This window comes from Peromyscus californicus, unplaced genomic scaffold, assembly GCF_007827085.1.
Source record: "Peromyscus californicus insignis strain IS unplaced genomic scaffold, ASM782708v3 Scaffold_4__1_contigs__length_199733344, whole genome shotgun sequence".
NCBI classification, from domain to species: Eukaryota; Metazoa; Chordata; class Mammalia; order Rodentia; family Cricetidae; genus Peromyscus; species Peromyscus californicus.
This window is the reverse complement of record NW_026294562.1, coordinates 155,346,498-155,365,630: the sequence shown is the minus strand read 5'-3', so window position 1 is coordinate 155,365,630 and position 19,133 is coordinate 155,346,498. Positions and strand designations below refer to the sequence as shown.

Here is a 19,133-nt window from a genome sequence, read left to right as displayed (position 1 = left end):
AATTCCATGAGGTGGGTGTAGATATACTTATGTGGAGAGGTCAAAGGGTAGTGTTTTCACACCACCATTCAATGAACCTTTACCTTGGGTCAGGTTTGCTCTAGATAATTGGGGATCCAAAATGATCAAAACAGTCTTTGTTCTTGCTGAGCTTTAACTCTAACTTGGGAGAGGAAGACAATGAAATCATACCTCCTCTCTTGTTGACAATATGATTTCGAGAACTTTAGGTCTACCTGGGGCTGTGGCCATGTGATCAGACACGGAGAGAATTTGGAGAGAAGTCCAAAGATGGGGCTGAGGGCAACCCAACATTTCCATGTCTGGGATATGAAGATCCATTGATGGACTCTAAGGAGTGGCCAGGAAGTTGGTGAAGGTTAGGAAGGTGGGGATAAAAGGGTTCCTGGGTGAGGAATAGTTACTTACCCATGTTAAGTGCTGACTGGAGGGAGGTCAGATGAGATAAATATGAAGATTGCCTTCAGCTTTGCAAATATGCATCACTTGAGTGAGCTGGTGAGTGGTTGGTGGAGGCAGAAGCAATGTAGTATTCTACATCTCATCCCATTCAACACACCATCCCAATTAACCTGCTTTATCCTATTCAGTCCCACTGTGCCTGGTCTATGGTCCAATGTCATGACCCTCCCCTCTCTTTTATACCTCTCTCTCTTCCTCCATCCCTTACATTTTCACCATCTCCTTCCCTTCCACACTTCTCCCTTCCTTGGAGCTCAGCTGATTGGAACACAAAGAGAGAAGATATTTTCTGTAAATGCATATGAAGGCTGAGGCCTTTGCTCATGAGTACCATCTTGGTGGCTGGGAAACATCTTTCTTTGTCACAATCTCTTGAGAAACAAAATGGTGAACCCTCAGGGCCTTGTCCATTCTGGATTTCCTGCTGCTCCAACATTTTTTCTTTTGCAGTCATCTCTGTGTTTGCCTACTTAGCAATGCTTGTCCTTCACAGCTCATGAGAAATTACCAAGAATGTTATTGACTCTAATTTTAATTTGTCTAGTACTCTTGTTAATCATGTCTATTTAAGACCTCCATTAAAGGCCTATGAGGTTGATTAAATAGACAATTCAAGCCGGGTGGTGGTGGCGCACGCCTTTAATCCCAGCACTCGGGAGGCAGAGGCAGGTGGATCTCTGTGAGTTCGAGGACAGCCTGGGCTACCAAGTGAGTTCCAGGAAAAAGGCGCAAAGGTACACAGAGAAACCCTGTCTCGAAAAAACAAACAAACAAAAAAATAGACAATTCAATACAGTTCTATTGGAACCCCCTCTATTAAATTAATATTATAGACATTTAACAGATGTCTTAATGAGGCATTGTAGTTAAGGAATGCAAACTAAATTAACACAAAAGCCATTGTCCAGAAAGTGAGCCTTTTACCCTAATTGATGGATTTGGGGAAGAATCTTCATGTTTATTCTTCAGAACCTGAGAGACTGGTCATTGGGTGATCCTTTTCAGCATTCAGAAACGCCTGGCTCAAGCCTGGTCAAATCAGACATCAGGACTGGAAGAGACTTAGATGCCATCTGGAATGTACCATCTTCAAATACTGGTGAATGGAGGAAGCAGGTGGGGTGTTACACAAACATACAGATTCCACTCCTGGAGTCTGACTTAGTATGGCTGAAGTGTGTAGTGGGTAGCCATTCCAGCTTTGATCTGGAAGTTCCAACCCCCACTGAAGCTTCAGTAACTGTCACGCCGACAAGGCGGGGCCGAGAGAGGACCCTGAAGACCTGAGATCCGGATGCGCCAGCTCTCTTGGTTCCTGGACCCTGGACGCTGGAGGAAGACCGAGCAGAGTTCTCCAGAGAACACTCCCGGACTATGCTACACCTTTCCCAGACCCTGTTACCTATCCCTTCACTTGTAAATTACCCCAAAATAAACCTCACTTTTAACTACCTGGAGTGGCCTTAATAATTTCACCAATAGAAGTGCAGCATAGGATCAGCTGCTGCAGACATATGCCTGCTTATTCCGGTCCAGAATCCCAGGAGCCTGATTGTGGCGGCCTTCATGCAGTCAAGTTATCCCATTTGACAGATAGCAGCTTGGAGACCCTGAAAGATTTCAAGTATTAATAAACTGTTCAGAATTTTGTATCCTGCTCCATGATTTTGAAAGTGAGTAGAAGTTCCTGCCATCTCACCCCACCACTAATGAGTTGGGTGCAATCTAAGGTATGTCTTATGGGATTGAGACTGGTGGCCACATGTCCCCTTTCCACTTCTCCTGCTTGGTGGGGAGAACAGTAGCAGACCTTTTCAGGCCTTGTTTTGATTTCCTGGGTTCTTTATGATGGTTCTGAACCTGGGTGTGATTAGATTCTTGATATCCCATGGCTCTCCTCAGGGGCCAACTCTGCCCATCCTCTATGTTAGGCTTTTTGTTCCTGTGATAAAATACCTGACATAAATGACATGAGGAGGGCATTATTTTGGTCTGAGCTTCAGTTATCATGGCAGGGAGGACACAGTGGAAAAGGACATATAGCAAGCTTTCTTTTCTTGTACCCAGCTCCTGACCCTAGGGGATGAAACTTCCCATGTATAGGGTGGATCTTCTCCTTCAATTAATCTTCTCTGCAAAGCTCTCAGAGCCACAGCAAGAAGTGTACTACTTTTTTAAGCATTTTTCAATGCAGTCATGTTGACATTAACCACCCTATCACTCTACACATCTACAATCAGACTGTGCTATTCCCAGTGGAACAAGGAGGGAGGAGTTTAGCTGCTGATAACTCCAGGAGTCTGGATACTGTGCATGCTGACAAAATAAAGGAACTTGGAGTCTAGCAGTTAGGTTGAGCTGGCTGGTGGCCCACACATACCATACACCAAAGAAACACCAGAGAAACCCAGGCCATTCTGCATATGGGGTCCAGAGTGGATATTGCCACCTTCCTGGAAGGTATAGACAACCTTTTCTAATTAGGAACATTTCACAGTTGTTACTGAAGGGTACACTACCCCTCCTCAAATTCCTATGTTGAAGCTCTAACCTCCAACATGACTATGTTTGGAGATAGGATCTTTAAGGAGGTAACTAAGGATAAATGGGTCATAGGATGAGATGTTAATTCAATGGCCCAGTATCATTATAAGAGACACACTAGAGCTCCCCACTCTTGAGGATAGACCATAGGACAGCGAGAGGTGGCTGTTGACCAGTCAGGAGGAACACTTAGCACAAACTAATCTCGATAGCATTCTGAGTCCTTTCTTGAGGTGCCAACAGCTTTTAACATTGGCTTCTGGGGCCAATGTTTCTGTAGTGCATGGTTTACATTCAACAGAGCTGGTTGTCACATGTGGCTCTCTATACCCTAAATCTCATTTCTACCATAGTCCTGCTCATTGGAGACAGAGTCACGAGTGCCAAGTACTATGAAGGTGTGGGGACTTGGCTAGCCATACTCCATGTAGTACCGAGTGCAGTTTCCCTAGGACCAGTGCCTGGGAGGATGCTGTGGACCTTGGTCCCCTGGGAAGATCAGGGAGACAATAGCAGCACATCCCAGACAAGGCAAAGAGCAGAGACTCTGTGGCAGGTGAGCATCACATTGTCTCCCCTGAGAGAGAGTGTCCTTAGTCAATGGAAACTTGAGTTGGGGCCAGCAGAAAAACGTTTCAGTTGGCAAATGGCACCAGCAGGTTTTCTGGGAAGCAACTGTGTTTATGCAACATAGTGTGCACTTTACATCACAGAGAGGCAGGGATGAGCAGGTCTGCTCCAAATTTGTAACACCCATACACTTTTGGCTGGCTAGAACAGCAGTCTCTACACAGAAGACAGAGTTCCTTGGTAGAGAACTGGGTAAATAAGGGATATATACATATTTTAGCAGTCTCCTTTACATCTCTGTAGCTGTCCTGCTGGGAAGAACATGACTCTGGACCCAGGCTTTCTGGTTCAAATCTCCCAGTCCATGAGACCTTGGACAATGATCACTTTCAGGCTGAGGGCTCATGTGTGCTCTGAACCTGGGTTGCAAGGACTATGTGATAACATGAGGGTCAGTGCCATGAGGAATGTCTAGATGATATAGATAAAACCAGGGCCTGGATAGTCTCTAGGACTTAGGGGGGCACTTTGATTTCTGGGAGAAAGTAGGCTTTCTGTTTTCGTGTCATGTAAAGGACATTAGGCTCACTCATTCCTCTTTCATCCAGTGTTGTCTGAGTGGGAGGCACCAATGAATTGACCACCAGCACACCGCTTACCTGGGGTGAGTGGGTGGATGGGTTGTCACTTATTATTGACAGGGCGAGTTTCTAAGCTGGCCAGCAGACACTTCTTACAAGCAAGGGACAACTGATGCCTCTGAACCAGGTTTCAAGGACAAGGTCTTCCTAATACTGGCACTGAGTGGCTGGACCCCCCCCATTTCTCATGCTGGCCCTGACCTGCAGTTCCAATGGTCTTGTGCAGAAAGACCTCATCTGGCCTTACACAGTAGAAAAGCTATGATTTCAGCAGCAAAAATGGAACTAAGATGCCAAAGGTATCATTGCTAGATACATTGGCCAATCTATCCAAATAGTAGCCAACAGGTACTGGCAGACCTGCCTCTCTGCTCCATTCTGACTGCTGCAGTGAAGCCCTGAGCCATCTAGCAAGGTCACTATGCCTCCATGTGAGAGCAGCAAACTGTAGGCAGTGCAGAGTTTGAAGCAGGACTGACCTCCAGTCAGAACCATGATGTTCCACACTGTGAAAGCAATGGGAGGTGGTAGATGGACATGGGATGAGGGAGTCACAAAAGCCCCTTCCCTTTCAACCCAGAAAGTCAAGAAGATTCTTTCATTTGAGCCCATTTATGCCTGTAGTGTATTTTGTTATTAACTGAATAACTGATTCAGCACAGAATGTATGAAACACAGGAAAGTATGAAGGATAGAACCTAACGGCACCCTTCCTCAAATCACCCAGGGTTAGTCCTGGTGCATTTTCTGCTAGTCTTTCCTCCCTGGAGAGGCAAACCTCTACCCCTGACTACTTCTTATATTGCTCAAAGTTCCTCAGCCACTCTGCTTTCCCTGGACTACAGGAGGGCCACAGCCAGAAAGCTTTCATGGAAAAGTGGGTATTTAAAGTATTTCCAGTTCTCAGCTGCCAGCGACTTCTGTCTCCAGTGGCAGAGAGTTCACAGGTCAATCGTTCCCTTTACTTTGAACTTCTTGGCAGACCTCTCACTTGACCGAAGCTGGAATTTGCTTCCATAAATGTAGGAAATAAAGCCATCCATTTCTATGGTGAACACACAATTTAACTTGGGGATAACTGAAAAGAAAAAGGATGAGGAACAACATAGTCAGTGCATTCATTTTCAGGTAGAACATTATTCATACACGTTTGTACAAGGTAAGTGAGATGGCCACTTTATATTGTCAGCACTTATGAGACAAAGGCAGGCAGCAGGCAGATTTCTGAGTTCAAGGCCAGTGTGGTAGACATAGCAAGTTCCAAGCTAGCTGGGACGACATAATGAGACTGTCTTTAAAAAAAAAAAAAGGTGTATAAGAATGAGGAGACCCAAGCCAGAAGTACCCAAGAAGACCTGGGCTATTTGATTCACAGTCTAACTATAACTCAATGCCTAATTTCCAGGTTCTGAGGTGATTAATTCAACTACCAGAAGTTAGGCTCCCAGACTTGTTTCTAGACTGTTTCCCATACAGTTTTGCACTGGTTCTTAGATTCGTGCTCAGTGGGGAAACGTCTACACTACTTTCTTAGAGTTGTAATGTGAGCAGAAGAACATACAGGGAAATGGAAAAACAATGAAGCAGGGCTGTGGGGGTAGCTCAGACCCAGAGCACAGCATTAGCAGAGAGGTCCTGGGCTTGATCTCCAGCATCAACAGATAAATGAGTACAAAACCCTCCAACTGTTGTTTGAATCTTGGATTTGTGGGCAAGGTCAGTTACTGGGATCTTGGAAGATTCAAAAGTACCCACTGGAGCAGGGCTAACCATGTTAAGACACAAGAGTGTATCCAGCAAGGGTACAGTTCTCAGCACTCCAGGGGCAGGCTGTTTTGGGTCCTGCTGCCTGTCTTTCAGTTACTCATTTGAGAGGTGGTGACCTTAGCAGGTAGGGACCTCCAACAGATCTGGGCCCAAGACCCAGCCAAGCAGTTCTTCTGTTCTGTTTATGGACAGGCTGCTGACTGTGTTCATAGATATCTCCTGGGAGCCAGAGGGGCAGGAGCCTCTCTCTGGAGTTCATAACATAGCAAGCACCTGCAGCCTGTTTGACTCCACAGCCAAGTGGAACTTGGGAGCCTCAGGAAGGGGGATATATATCCGACACCCTAGGGGCACAACACACACCTTTCAGGTTGTCTTCTTTGGTGATGATCTTGAAGACATGCTTGGTCTCATGCAGAAGGATTCCTGTGAACCCCACATAGGAGGGGCACTTGGATTTTGTGGCTGCAAAGGAGAGAAGCAGTTGAGGGTAAGGCCTGGGTAGTGCTGGCAGTCTCAGCCTGGCCTTAGGGACTGGGAACCTGGTCCTTCTAAGCTGAGGAAGAGAGTACCTAGAGGATAGTGACTCTGTAGCTGGGCAATGACCAAGCCAGCAAGAGCCCAGGCTTCCCAACTCCTTGTCCTGGGCTTTCAATCTCAGGGATGTTTTCAAATGTCTTTTTGGTTTTGGCCAGGGTTCTGGAGCCAAGAGGTCATATACAGAACCAACAAAGACCAGACTTGTTGCTTTGATGCAGCAAGTGCCATGGGCAGGACATCCATTATCCACTTCTGGGCTCCCTGAACTGTTCCTGGAATGCAGTCCTTTTAGAGGGCTGCGCAGTAATGAGGGGTGAGCCATCTCACAAGCAGTCCCCTATCTGCCTCAAGGAAGTCAGAATTTGGAGCAAACTATGTACCTATGTGGGTGCTGGAGCAGGACACTGAATGAGATGTCTTGTATCCTGCTCCTGTGGAGCTGAAGCTCTCGTGGAGGACAGTGTATAGAAAAACATGGGCAATTCTGTTTCTTCATACTGATAATGGCTATGAGGAAAATAAGAACAGAATAATGAGAGTGAAGAGGAAACTTTAGTGGTGGTAGGCACCCAGGAAGTGACATCAGGAAAGGTACCTGAGTTACAGCAAGAGTCATTCAATGAACCTGCAGAGCCCCCTCATTGAGAGAAGGACCCAAACAAAGGTACCTGGTATTCAAGTCACACAGAGGCCACCCAAAGACACCAAAGATTTTTACTCTGAGTGGACCTGAAGCTGCTAGAGGCTTAGAACGGGCAAGCAGCAGTCGGTAGTCTGATGACAGCCTTCATTCTGGGTATTAAATCTAGAGTGTGTGTGGGAATAAAACAGTATGTGAGCTGGGGCAGGTTGAGAAAAACCTTCCACAGAAACTTGAGTGAGTTGGAGGTAGGTTAGATTCAGGAACTAGGTGTGTTAATCGACTTGAGGTGGAGGATTAGGAAAGAGGTAATGTGAATGTACTTCCTTGGTTTCTAGCCTGAACAAACTGGATATGGAGATGTAACAGTATCGGAGATGAGGAATCCAGGTCAGAGAGAGCTGACCTCCAGGGTGTCCAAGAGCTCTGTGTTAGATAGGTAGCTTGAGGTGTCTCCTGGATGACCAGATAGCTGTTGGGTGCCACAGGGTGATTGAGTCTGGCAGTCACAGGAAAGGTCTTCGCTGGTAATGGAATCCTGGAAACCATGATGAGTGGGAATCTGTCCCCAACAGTCTCAGCTCGAGGCTAGGTGCCAACAGTGTGAGCTGATGACATGCAGAGAGCACTTAGTGTGTATTTAATAAGGGTCCAGGATGGGTCACGTCACATCCATCTTAGATTCTCATTGTTTGTAACATAGAGATACCTCAGGAATGCCAAGTGACAGAAGAGAGGCTGAATACTGCCCCTGAGTAACAGTCTCCATATGCTCTCATAGAAATTACCTGAAAATAATAGCACTGTGAAGATCTGCGTTTAGGAGCTTGGCCTGAATCATCTACGGCCGCCTAGTAGGTGAATGCCACAAAGACACGTTGGTAACAAAGCAAACAGGATTTCAAACACCCACAGCCAACTGGTTTCTCGGGCTGCATCTCTAGTGCTCTCTAATCCCATGGCAGGCTTCAGAAATAAACTCACGTGTCTGGCTTGAGCCTGTTGCACAGGTCACAAATGTACCGCTTCCAGAGTTCATGCAGAGGGAGGAAGAGTCTGTATCTGTCATAAGTCAGGAACAGGTACAAAGTCAGAAACATGAGCTTGGGATTTCCAGTGTTCAGCAAAACAGCTGGGCTCAGGGCTGAGAATTAGCATGAGGGAGCACTTGAGACTGCGTGTAAGCCTCAATGACAGTGTGGCCAAGGTCAAGTACATTCCCCTCCTTGAACGTCAATTTCTTCCCTCGTAGAACCTTCTCAAAGCTAAATTTCTGCTCTTGAGAAGGGAAGAGGTGGCCCTTTCCTTGATGCCCTTCCTGCTGGCCAGTTGCAGGTGTGATGGTGGAACCCCTGTTTCAGAGAAGGAAGAGCGTCTGAAGGTGGCAATGTAGCATCAGCCGTAACAACCCAGGTGCTGTTCACTCAAACTCCTTTTCCCAAAAGAAATGAATACATGAACATCAGTCTTGTTTAACTCACTGTTATAGGAGGTGCAGGTGGCCAGGTAGGTGTTTGTGTAAGGTAGCAGGATTGTCTGGAAGGTGAGAGTAGACCAAAAGTTTTTCTCTGAGGTTGTTACCATTTGTCTTGGTGCCCTTTCACACAAAGCCAGGGGAGTCAAGAACACCAGGCTCAAACCTGAAACAAGCACTTCCTGCAGGGACCCCAGGGAGACAGTCCCAGAGTAAAGTGACACTCGCATGCCTTCTGGGACGTGGAAGGCTATGTGGCTATAGAGTGTTATACAAAGCCCATAAATAGCAGCTGTAAACACAAACTCAGAATTATCTTGAGGGAGACATCCTCCCACAAGACAGTGATACATTCCTTTCAGAAACTTTGGAAATGCATAGGTAGGACCTCTCCTTGGCAGTAACCTTTGAGTGGGTGATTCTGTCTAGTGCTTATAAAAGCTACAGGAAAGTATATATTAAGGAATATCAGTTCCTCTTTTCTAGAAAACTAAAAGACAAACAGCCTGTTGCCATGGGCAACAGACTCACTTATTAGTGAGCCTTGGAGAGATGCTAAATAATGAAAGTCCTCAGGCTCACCAATGCCTGCCTTTTAGAGGCCAAGCTGGGGGACACAGGAGAATTGGTAGGGGAGGCTGCCCCCTTGTGGCAGAAGGAGGAGCAGACCCTGAGACTAAGGGGGCATGGCTGCCCAGTGAGCCCCTGGAATCCCTGTCCACACCCTGAACAGAAAGACCAGGCAATGAGGAGTGGCAAGGCCTTTAGGAAAGATGGGCGTACCTCTGTTGCTCTGGGTTAATGTCAAAGAGCCTCATGTCTCTCCTCTGTTTGGCAGTGAGGCCTTTGGATTTCTTCTGCTGCTGCTTGGACTTCTGACGAGTGAAGTATTCCAAGACCACAGCCTTGCATTGCAGATGGCTCTCACAGTCTTGCTGGCTCCAGTGAGGGATGCTCTGCTTCAGGAAGGCCCTCACAAAGGCCTCAGGCTGCTGGCTTCCCAGCTCCTGCTCGGAGACAAGTGGTGTGGTTCACTGTTCTGTTCTCAGACTCCAGGGCCCTCAGACCCCGTTCCTGAGAGCCACCATTTTTGCTGATCTAGGCTACAAATCCCTGTCTTCCAAGTGTTTTCTACACACAACTGCCAAGATGTAAAAGTAACACTCACATGCTAACTGTGACACTGTCCTACACTGTAGCCAGGTCAAACACTGACTTCCTGTCCTGTTTCTCTGAGGTAACTCTATTGAGCATTCAAAATCCTTTGTAACACAAGACTTCTCTAATCCTTGTGGGGAAGGAAGCTTGAGAAATGCATGATACAGGTTATTTAATAAGTCATGACCATAAGACTAGCTTGAAGTGGAAGGGAGCTGGGGTTGTTAGGGAAATGAGCCATTCCAGAACTAGGGGAAATTGCCTGGGGGTTCCAGGCAGGTCAAGGAGGAGGAAATCTGACACTGAGCACCACAATCTTCTTTCCTTGCTTTTCAGCCTTGTGAACTCCATGTGGCTGCTGTTGGAGAGGTCTTCTCCAGTCCCCCTTGAGGCAGAAAGCATGAAGTGCATCTCAGGGACTACTCACTCCCATCCACAGGACTGTAATACCCTAGGCAAGAGAGGGTGAAACTACTTCACTGTTGCGCCCAGTCCTGAGACACTCTAGTTTCAGCACCTCACAAGTTGGGGCAGCAACAGTCTATTTTTCACTGGGCAGCAGGTACCTCACTTGGCCTTCATCTGGGCAGTGCTCTTTCCTGAGGACCTACCTCTTGGCTGGGCCATTTGCTGGGCTCTTTTTGCACTAACCAGACAGTAAAAACATGTCTGAGGCTAACTGCCAGATTTAGGTTAACATCAACCTAAATCAACGGTTGCTGATCCCCTCTCTCTGATAAAGCAGGGGGTAAAAAGACAGAATACATAATCTTTGAGGGATGGCTAAACAATCTATCATCGATATCAGGACAATTTGGTTCTTTTAAACACATATGTGGTCTCTCTTTCATGGGGAAATAAAATCAAGGCCTTAAAAATCTTGATTTCAAGTACATTTTCTCTCTCTCTCTCTCTCTCTCTCTCTCTCTCTCTCTCTCTCTCTCTCTCTCTCTGTTTTTTCGAGACAGGGTTTCTCTGTATATCCCTGGCTGTCCTTGACCTCAGAGAACTATCTGCCTCTGCCTCCCAAGAAATGATTAAAGGCATGAGCCACACAGCCTGGTAGGACATGTGCTCTTTATGAGCCACAGGTGACACTTCTACCTAACTGACAAAGCGTGCTGAAGCATCCAGACAGAATTTGTAACACTCACTTATGAAACGGCCTGAGCACTGAACACAGAAGCAAGAGCAAGATATGTTTGGAGTGGGAGATGACATGAAATCTTGGAGACCAAGTCCCTCAGAGCTGACTCTGGTATCCTAAGAAAGGAGCCTGGCACAAGAAGACATCAGCACAAAAGACCTTGCTGGGGCCTAATATGCTGACTGCAAAGGTGAAGAGTAATCCATGGGAAAGGACAGCTAGACCAGTCTTAGAAGACATTGAACCATCTTTGCTCTCAAGTCTACCGCTCCCAGCCCACCTTTGAAAGACTGTACCTGTACATCGTGCTCCTTGGCTTCTTCATGAGAAAAGGCATGGTAAATCACAGCTGGGGGATGAAAGACAAAAATAGAAGATTACCTCCTGTTAGGAATGAGTGTAATATCCAAGGCTCTTCTAAGTATGACCTACACTCATTTAGAGACGGAATACTTGGTTAATATGAAAAGGCAAAGCTTTCTTGGATGATCCTTTTATTTTACTCTGTAGTGCTAGGGGATTAAACTCAGTGGGGTTTAATGCATGCCAGGCAAGTGCTTCACCATGGATCCATGTCCCTGGTTCTACTGAATCCTGCTTATTTACATATTTATTTAAAGACACAGTCTCACTTTGCTGACTTAGAATTTGCTACATAGACCACAATGGCCTTAAACCCCTAATACTTCTGTCTCAGGATTCCAAGTGCTAGTTCCTGGGATTACAGACATGTATCACCACAACTATCTTAGATACTTCTTAACTCTTCCCTCTGGCCAGATTTGTCCTAGAAATTCCCAGGATGAGGTTTAAAAAGAGTACCTCTCAGCTGGGCAGTGGTGGCCCATGCCTTTAATCCCAGCACTCGGGAAGCAGAGACGGGTGGATCTCTCTGAGTTTGAGGCCAGCCTGGTCTACAGAGCGAGATTCAGAACAGGCACCAAAGCTACACAGAGAAACTCTGTCTCGAAAAACCAAAAAAAAAAAAAAAAGAGTACCTCTCAAAGCTTTAATGTGTTTAAGAACCTCTGGAATCTTATTAAAACATGGGGTTTTAGTTCCTACTCTCCAAACTCTGAAGGTTCAAAAAATTCCTCATTGGAATCACATTTAGAGTAGTTCTGATTTAAAATACAAGTTATAATTATGCTGGGGCAGTTGCTCACTAAGGAATGAAGACACTAAAACTGAGATGACATTAATGGTTAGGGGGTGGTTGGTTGAAACGCTACATTTTGCTGACTACAAGAAGTTTAAAACAGATTTTTTTTTACTGTTTAGAATCTATAAAATTGGAACACATCCTGACAGATAAAATACAACAGTCTTTCTTCAAATTCTAAATATGACCAGCATGATGCCAAAATCTCTCTAAACCTCCATGCTTCTGTTTCTTATTTGTTCAGAGGAAACCATCATGGTGGCACTGAGGGACAGAGTACAGTTGTAAATGTGGTAAGAAAGGGCAAATGACCAGAAAACATAGCTCACACTACACTCTACACATTTAGTCCCTGAGATGAGTGTGGTAGCACACACAGTTGATCCCATCACTTCAGAGGGAGAGGTCAGCCTTGTTTACAGTCTGTTTCCAGCTCAGTCAGAACTATATAGCGGACCTTATCCCAACAGCAACAATAATAACAAAGAAAGAAACAAAAACCCACCTCTGTTCTCCTGTGCTTCCCTGAGTATATGTTTGACCAAGCAAACAAACCAAGGTAGTTACCAGTTTTACATACAGAATCTAGTTCTCTGTTGAACTGCAGATTGAGACTCTAGTTTGTTTATTGAGATTAATGTGCAGGGCCTGGAATCCTAGGAATAACTTTGTTTTACCTACCCCAGATGCCTAGCAACAGAGTTGGAAATCTTTCTGCAGCAGTACACATGTAATAGCTCTGGTACATTCACTGCTTGTCAAGTAGTTGATTTAAAACGACACAAATATACACTCATAGATGTGTGTATACATTTATTTTAATCTCATTAACTTTTCTAAACAATTTTAAATATAGTTATTCCTAGTTGAGCATGTAATAATAGTGAAGTTGAGATATTCCAAGGTACTTGAGCTCTGATAAAAGGACATGGCAGGAGTGTAAATCAGCAGATCAGAGGCTTAATCTTTTTAAGATTTATTTATTTATTATGTATATAGCATGTATGACTGCACATCAGAAGAGGGCACCAGATCTCATTATAGATGGTTGTGAGCCACCATGTGGTTGCTGGGAATTGAACTCAGGACCTCTGGAAGAGGTCCTAACCTTAACCTCTGAGCCATCTCTCCAGCCCAGAGGCTTAATCTTTACAGTATCCCCTCTCCCTCTAATACTGCTCCAGTGCTTGCTTCCATTCCTGGCACATCTCTTTTCTGCTCAAATACCAACAACTTAGGTTTGTGAGACTGTGCCTAAGAAAGTTTCTACATGACAAAGGGTGAAAAGCCAGGTGGTAGACGGGAGCAGGTCCTGTCCGCAGTTATCTGCACAGGTAGTGTGGCTAAGTCCCGCCAAGGTCTTGGATCCACCTCTTCTAGGGCCCCTGAGCAGCCCTAGCTCCCCAGGGGAGAACACACTCGATCTTCACATCTATTCCTAGCTTAGAGACTGTGTCCGGCCAGTTCACACTCTGCGCCTCGATTTCTTTTGTGTACTATGGGTCAATAGTACACAGTTTCCCTGGAAACTGTCTTGGGACTCTGTTGTGACAGGTATCCCTGATTCAGCTTCCTGTTCCAGACCCTCTATACTGTCATCCCGGCCCAATTTCGTGTCTCTCATCCAGCTTACCCTTCATTGTCGGACGCTTCCAGCGCGCTTTGATGACGTTTCCTTCAGATCTCTCTCATTCTTTCCCTTTCTTTGCTTTTTTCAGCAGCTTTCAGCCACCAGGACTCTTTCTTGTTTACATTTCCGCTGGAAAAATTCGCTGTGCCCAAGAAACAACATAGGCACAGTACAATAACAGACTTGCTCCAGGCGGCATCAATGGATGCGACCAGATTTCGGACACGGCGCCTTGCGTGACGCCATCGAAGCGTGACGGGCTCTGGTGGTGCTTGCGCCTCGGGTTTAGCTCTGCTGCCGAGGGAGGGGCTAGCTAAACTGCCGGTTCTGTCGCGGGTGGAGTCTGTTATGGCTCTCCTGGCCGAACAGGAGAATCCAGTTGCGGGTCAGGATTAATGAAGTGTAGTGAGGCAAGCTGTCATGGAGAGGATGCGAGGGAGATTGGGACTACAGAGGGCAGAAATGGGCTTGAAGTAGTGAACATAATGGATGTAGTGGGGTATTAGGATTTCTTTTGATTTTTTTTTGTTTTTTGAGACAGGGTTTTCTTTGTAACAGCCCTGGCTATCCTGGAACTCACTCTGTAGACCAGGTGGCCTCAAACTCAGAGATCCGCCTGCCTTTGCCCACTGTGTGCTGGATTATTCTTCCCCCTCTCCCTCCAGGGGACTCGTGTCCCTGGCTGGCCTAGAATTCACTCCTAAGTTTACTAGTTACCTTTTGTAATGGTGGCCGGGGATTTGCTTCTATTTAAGCTACTATGTAATTTTTATGACCTCGTTTAAGGGTCTCTTTCCTATCAGTAAAATAGAGTAGCTTTAGCTGGCTTTGGGCTTTTTTGATTTTATTTTTTCCTTCCGAAGACAAAGTCTCCCTGTGTAACCCAGACACTTGCTACATAGTCTAGGCTGAGCTCCTAAGTATAATCAATATTCCTGCTTCAGCTTCTGTGCTCTCTTTAGTCAGTGATTTTTTAATATTGAGTACTGTGCGACCTCCTTTTAAAGAGGGAAAAGAAGTTTCAGAGAAACTTGGGCAAAGAGCACCACATTCTTGTTTAAGAAACATAGGCTTTATATGTCTTCGGGTGATACCTGTGTGCCATTTTGATCTTTAGCAGTACAGGCCATGGTAAGTCACATATGCTTTAGACTTTGAGGTCAGCCTGACAACAACAGGATGGACACCAAATGTGTTGCATTTGCAAAGACCTGACACTAGTTTAGCATGTATAAGACTGTGTGTGAGAAAGTGCCTTGGGGACTCATAAATGTGAACTCAATAATGAACACTTGATTTCTTTTTTGAGATAGGCTTCCCTTTGTAGGCCTGGCTGTTCTGGAACTGGCTATGTAGATCAAACTGGCCACAAACTCACAGAGATCCACCTGCCTCTGTCTTAAAAGTGCTGGGATTAAAACATTGTAAAAGATTACTTGACAGAAATTGTATATATTTATGCATTTAAAATAACACTTTGAAATTTGTATGTTGTGAAATGGCTAAATCAGTCTAATTAACTCAATAACCTCATATAATTGTTTTTTGTGAGACCTTTAATATTTTAGTGATTTTTTCCAAGTATATGCTGCTACTATAGTAACTATGACATACATTAGATTATTATATATAAACTTTTGGTCTTCTTTAAAAAGTTATTTAATTAATGAATTTATTTATTTATTTTTAATGCTTAGGATCAACCCAGGACCTAACTTATGCTCTGTATCACTGAGCTATTCCTCCTTCACAATTATGAACTTAGATAAGCATAAGACAATAGTGGTAGAACACTTGCTTTGTACATTGAGGCCCTGAGTTTGATTCACAGAGTAGCAGGTGGTGGGGGTGGGGTTAGACAACTGAAAATATAGGAGTCATTTTGTGGGTTGTAGATTCAAAAGTAGCATGGCTTCTGTGCCTATAGCGACAGAGGCAAAGGCCAGCCTCTCTCAGGTAATTAGGAGTCTGTCATTTTGAAAAGAATGATTTTTATTTTATGAGTGGTTTTTCTTTTTGGTTTTCTGAGACAGAGTCTCTCTGTGTAACAACCCTAGCTGTCCTAGAACTTACTTTGTAGACCAGGCTGGTCTCCAACACACAGAGATCATCCTGCCTACCTCTTGAGTACTGGGATTAAAGGCATGTTCTACCATGCCCAGCTCTGTTATAGTGTTTTGACTGCATGTAAGTATGTGCATTGTGTGTGTGTGGCTGGTGCCTGCAGAGGCCAGAAGAGGGTGCCAGATTCTCTGGAACTGGACTTACAGAGATGGTTGTAAGCCTTCATGTGTTCAATGTGTGTATTGAACCCTGATCCTCGGCAAGAGTAGCAGGTGCTCTTAGCTACTGAGCCCTCTTTCTAGCCCAGTTATTAGGAATCTCTTAATGAATCCTTTTCAAATAGCAAGCATAGCTTTGGATATCTGACAGTGTTCCCTGTGATTCTCAGATTACAGTAGGGTGGTGTGTTCCCCAGAGCAACTGTGACCAGTGCCTGCTTACTAAAATATTTACTTTTTAAGGAGATCTGCCCCCCTTTATCATCTTCAGAAAACAGTGTATGAAGAGAGATACCTATTAGAGTTTTTGCGATTATTATTTATGATAGCAAAGTACTCAGAACAATATTTGACAGGGATGAACTGAGGAAATGAAGTATATGCTGATTTATTTAGTAAATAAAGTTTATCACATGGGCGATAGAGTGCACACCTATAACTCCAGCCCTCAGAAAGCTGGGCCAGGAGGATAGAGAGTTTGAGGTCCTCTTAGGATACATAGTGAGACCCTGTCTGAGAAAGCAAACAAATTAAAGGTTTCAAAATTTCTGATTTCTAGGCATCTCTTAGAGTTACCTAGCAAATGAGTACCTAGAATCTATGTTTTTAAAAACGATTTTAAAAGTGTGTATGTATCTGTGTGTGGGCCTGTGCTGCTGCATGCACACACATCAAAGTGTGTGTATACATGTGCATGTCTGTGTGTGCACTATGCATGTGCCAGTAGCCACAGAGGCCAGAAGAAAATTCCACTGGATCTTGAGTTACATGTGGTTTGGAGCCACCCAATGTGGGTTCTGGGACCTCTGGAAAAAGAGTAATTGTTCTTAACCCCTGAGCCATCTCCCCAGCTTCCAGAATCTGTATTTTTACAGAGTGTTCTCAAGTGAGGGTTTTTTTTTGAGACAGGGTTTCTCTGTGTAGTTTTCTTACCTGCCCTGGATCTCGCTCTGTAGATCAGGCTGGCCTTGAACTCACAGAGATCTGCCTGGCTCTGCCTCCCAAGTGCTGGGATTAAAGGTGTGCACCACTGCTGCCTGGCAAGTAAGGTTTTCTTATATTCAGGTATTTAGTAGGGTCTCATTATAGGTTAGATAGTCACAATTTTTAGGATGGTTATAGAAATATTAGTAAATAAAACCAAATCTGTACAGAAAAACTATACAAATACATTGGAAGGTTTTATAAAAGAAACTGTTTTGCTTATTTAAAAATTTCATTTTATGAAAGTGACATCTTAATTTTTTTCCCTTTGTAGCAATGAATGGTAAACTTTGCATCATGGATGTTCATGCATTTTCTCATGGGTGAATCTTTGAAAATTCTGTGAGAATTTGAGGTTCAATGGCATGATGGTGACTCCACCCACCTCCAACAACTTACTATGGAAAACTTGAAGTAGGATTGGTGAGATGGCTCAGCAGGTAAAAGTATTTGCCATCTGAATCTGACCACCTGAATTCCATCACCAAATTCCACCAGGACAGAAAAGGACTGACTCCAGAAAGTTGACCTCTGACCTCCCCACACATGCTGTGGCACGTGTGTACCACACTCACGTACACCTACTCCAGTCAGTACCAGTATACTTCTATTGTTGACATCTTGCTACATTTGTGCAGATTATGTTGGCTTGCTGTCTTAAGACCTTCAGGCTGTCGTATCAAAAACAGAAGAAGCACGTTTTCATACAGAGACTCAAGAATAACTTCAGTTATTAAACACATGAATATTTGAAGATCAGGCCATAAATTGGATTACTTTCTTTTTCTCCTTATTTTATTATTGTTTTTTTCATCTCTGTGCATTGGTGTTTTCCCTGCTTGTATATCTATATGAGTGTGTCAGGTACCTGGAACTGGAGCTACAGACAATTGTTAGCTGCCATGTAAGTACAGAGAATTGAACCTCTGGAAGAACAGCCAGTGCTCTTAACCACTGTGCCATCTCTCCAGCCTCCCTTTTTCTATTACAGTTATTATGTGTGTCTGCGTGTGTTGGCATGTGTGTGCCACAGCATGTGTGATGGTCTAAGGAGAGCTGAAGGAATCAGTTCTCATGCTGCACTCTATGTGTCCCTGAAATTGAAGTCCTGTCATCAGGCTTAGCAGCCAGCACATTTACCCACTGTCTTAGTTAGGGTTTCAACTGCTGTGATGAAACACTATGACCAAAAGCAACTTGGGGAGGAAAGGGTCTATTTCTCTTATATATCCCCAGTCACAGTCCATTGAGGGAAGTCAAGGCAGGAACCCAAACTGGGAAGGAATCTAGAGGCAGGAGCTCGTGCACAGGCCATGGAGGAATGATGTTTACTGACTTACCCCTCATTGCTTGTTCAACCTGTTTTCTTACAGAACCTGGGACCACCAGCCCAGGCGGCACCAGCCACAATGGGCTGGGCCCTCCCACATCAATCCCTAATTAAGAAAGTTCCTTGTAGGTTTGCCTACAGCCTGACTTTCTGGAGACATTTTCTCAGTCAAAACCTCCATTTTGCCTGCTCTCAGGTGACTTTAACTTGTGTCAAGTTGACACAAAACTAGACAGCACACCCACAGAACCATCTTGTCAGACCCTTAGTTTACTTCTTGCTGCTGTTGACACTATATGTACAGAAACAAGGGTGGAAAGGTTAACTTTGCCTCAGGGTCAGTGATCTGCAGTCTATCACAGCAGGGTGGGCATGGTGCAGTGGCTCAGTCCATGGCCGCAGAAGTGTGTGGCAGTGCTACTCATGTCATGGCTGACCAGGACAAGCAGAATGACCAGAGCTATGTCTGGGCTGTAACCTTAAAGGCCACTCCTAATTATCTACTTCTGCCAGGAAGATGGGCTTCCTAAAGATTCCATCTCCTTCCCAGATAGTGTCACCAGCTGGAGAACAAGTGGTCAAAACATGAGCCTCTGGGAGACACTGCAGATTCAAACCATGTGTTCCATTAGTGAATGAGATCCATTTATCTAATGACTTCTGGTGACAGTGGGAATTACTTTCTGTAGCCTCTTCACTTTTGGATTAAGGAAAAACATTTCTACTGGAGTTTCCAGCCACCACTTAAAAAATTAGTGATTAGAAAGAAATTACCTCCAAG

General features: G+C 44.8%; 1 protein-coding gene across 9 annotated transcripts; it reads right to left on the bottom strand.

Annotated features, from left to right (window-relative positions):
• Positions 1-1,264: 1,264 nt before the first annotated feature.
• LOC128094766 (ribonuclease P protein subunit p29-like) lies at positions 1,265-14,822 on the bottom strand. 9 transcript variants are annotated; one of them, XM_052713281.1, is made up of 6 exons: positions 13,760-14,816; positions 11,261-11,313; positions 9,443-9,666; positions 8,170-8,247; positions 6,369-6,470; positions 1,265-4,016 (listed from the first exon to the last, which is right to left on the bottom strand). In XM_052713281.1, exons 1-5 carry the CDS (start codon positions 13,764-13,766, stop codon positions 6,416-6,418), a joined length of 417 nt encoding a protein of 138 aa, XP_052569241.1. In that variant the 5' UTR covers positions 13,767-14,816; the 3' UTR covers positions 1,265-4,016; positions 6,369-6,415. The 9 variants fall into 9 exon arrangements, 6 of the variants coding, with proteins under 6 accessions (XP_052569241.1, XP_052569239.1, XP_052569240.1 ...); XM_052713279.1 differs by having other exon boundaries at positions 1,265-5,316; positions 13,760-14,812; XM_052713280.1 differs by having other exon boundaries at positions 1,265-1,579; positions 13,760-14,812.
• Between the last annotated feature and the right edge of the window lie 4,311 nt (positions 14,823-19,133).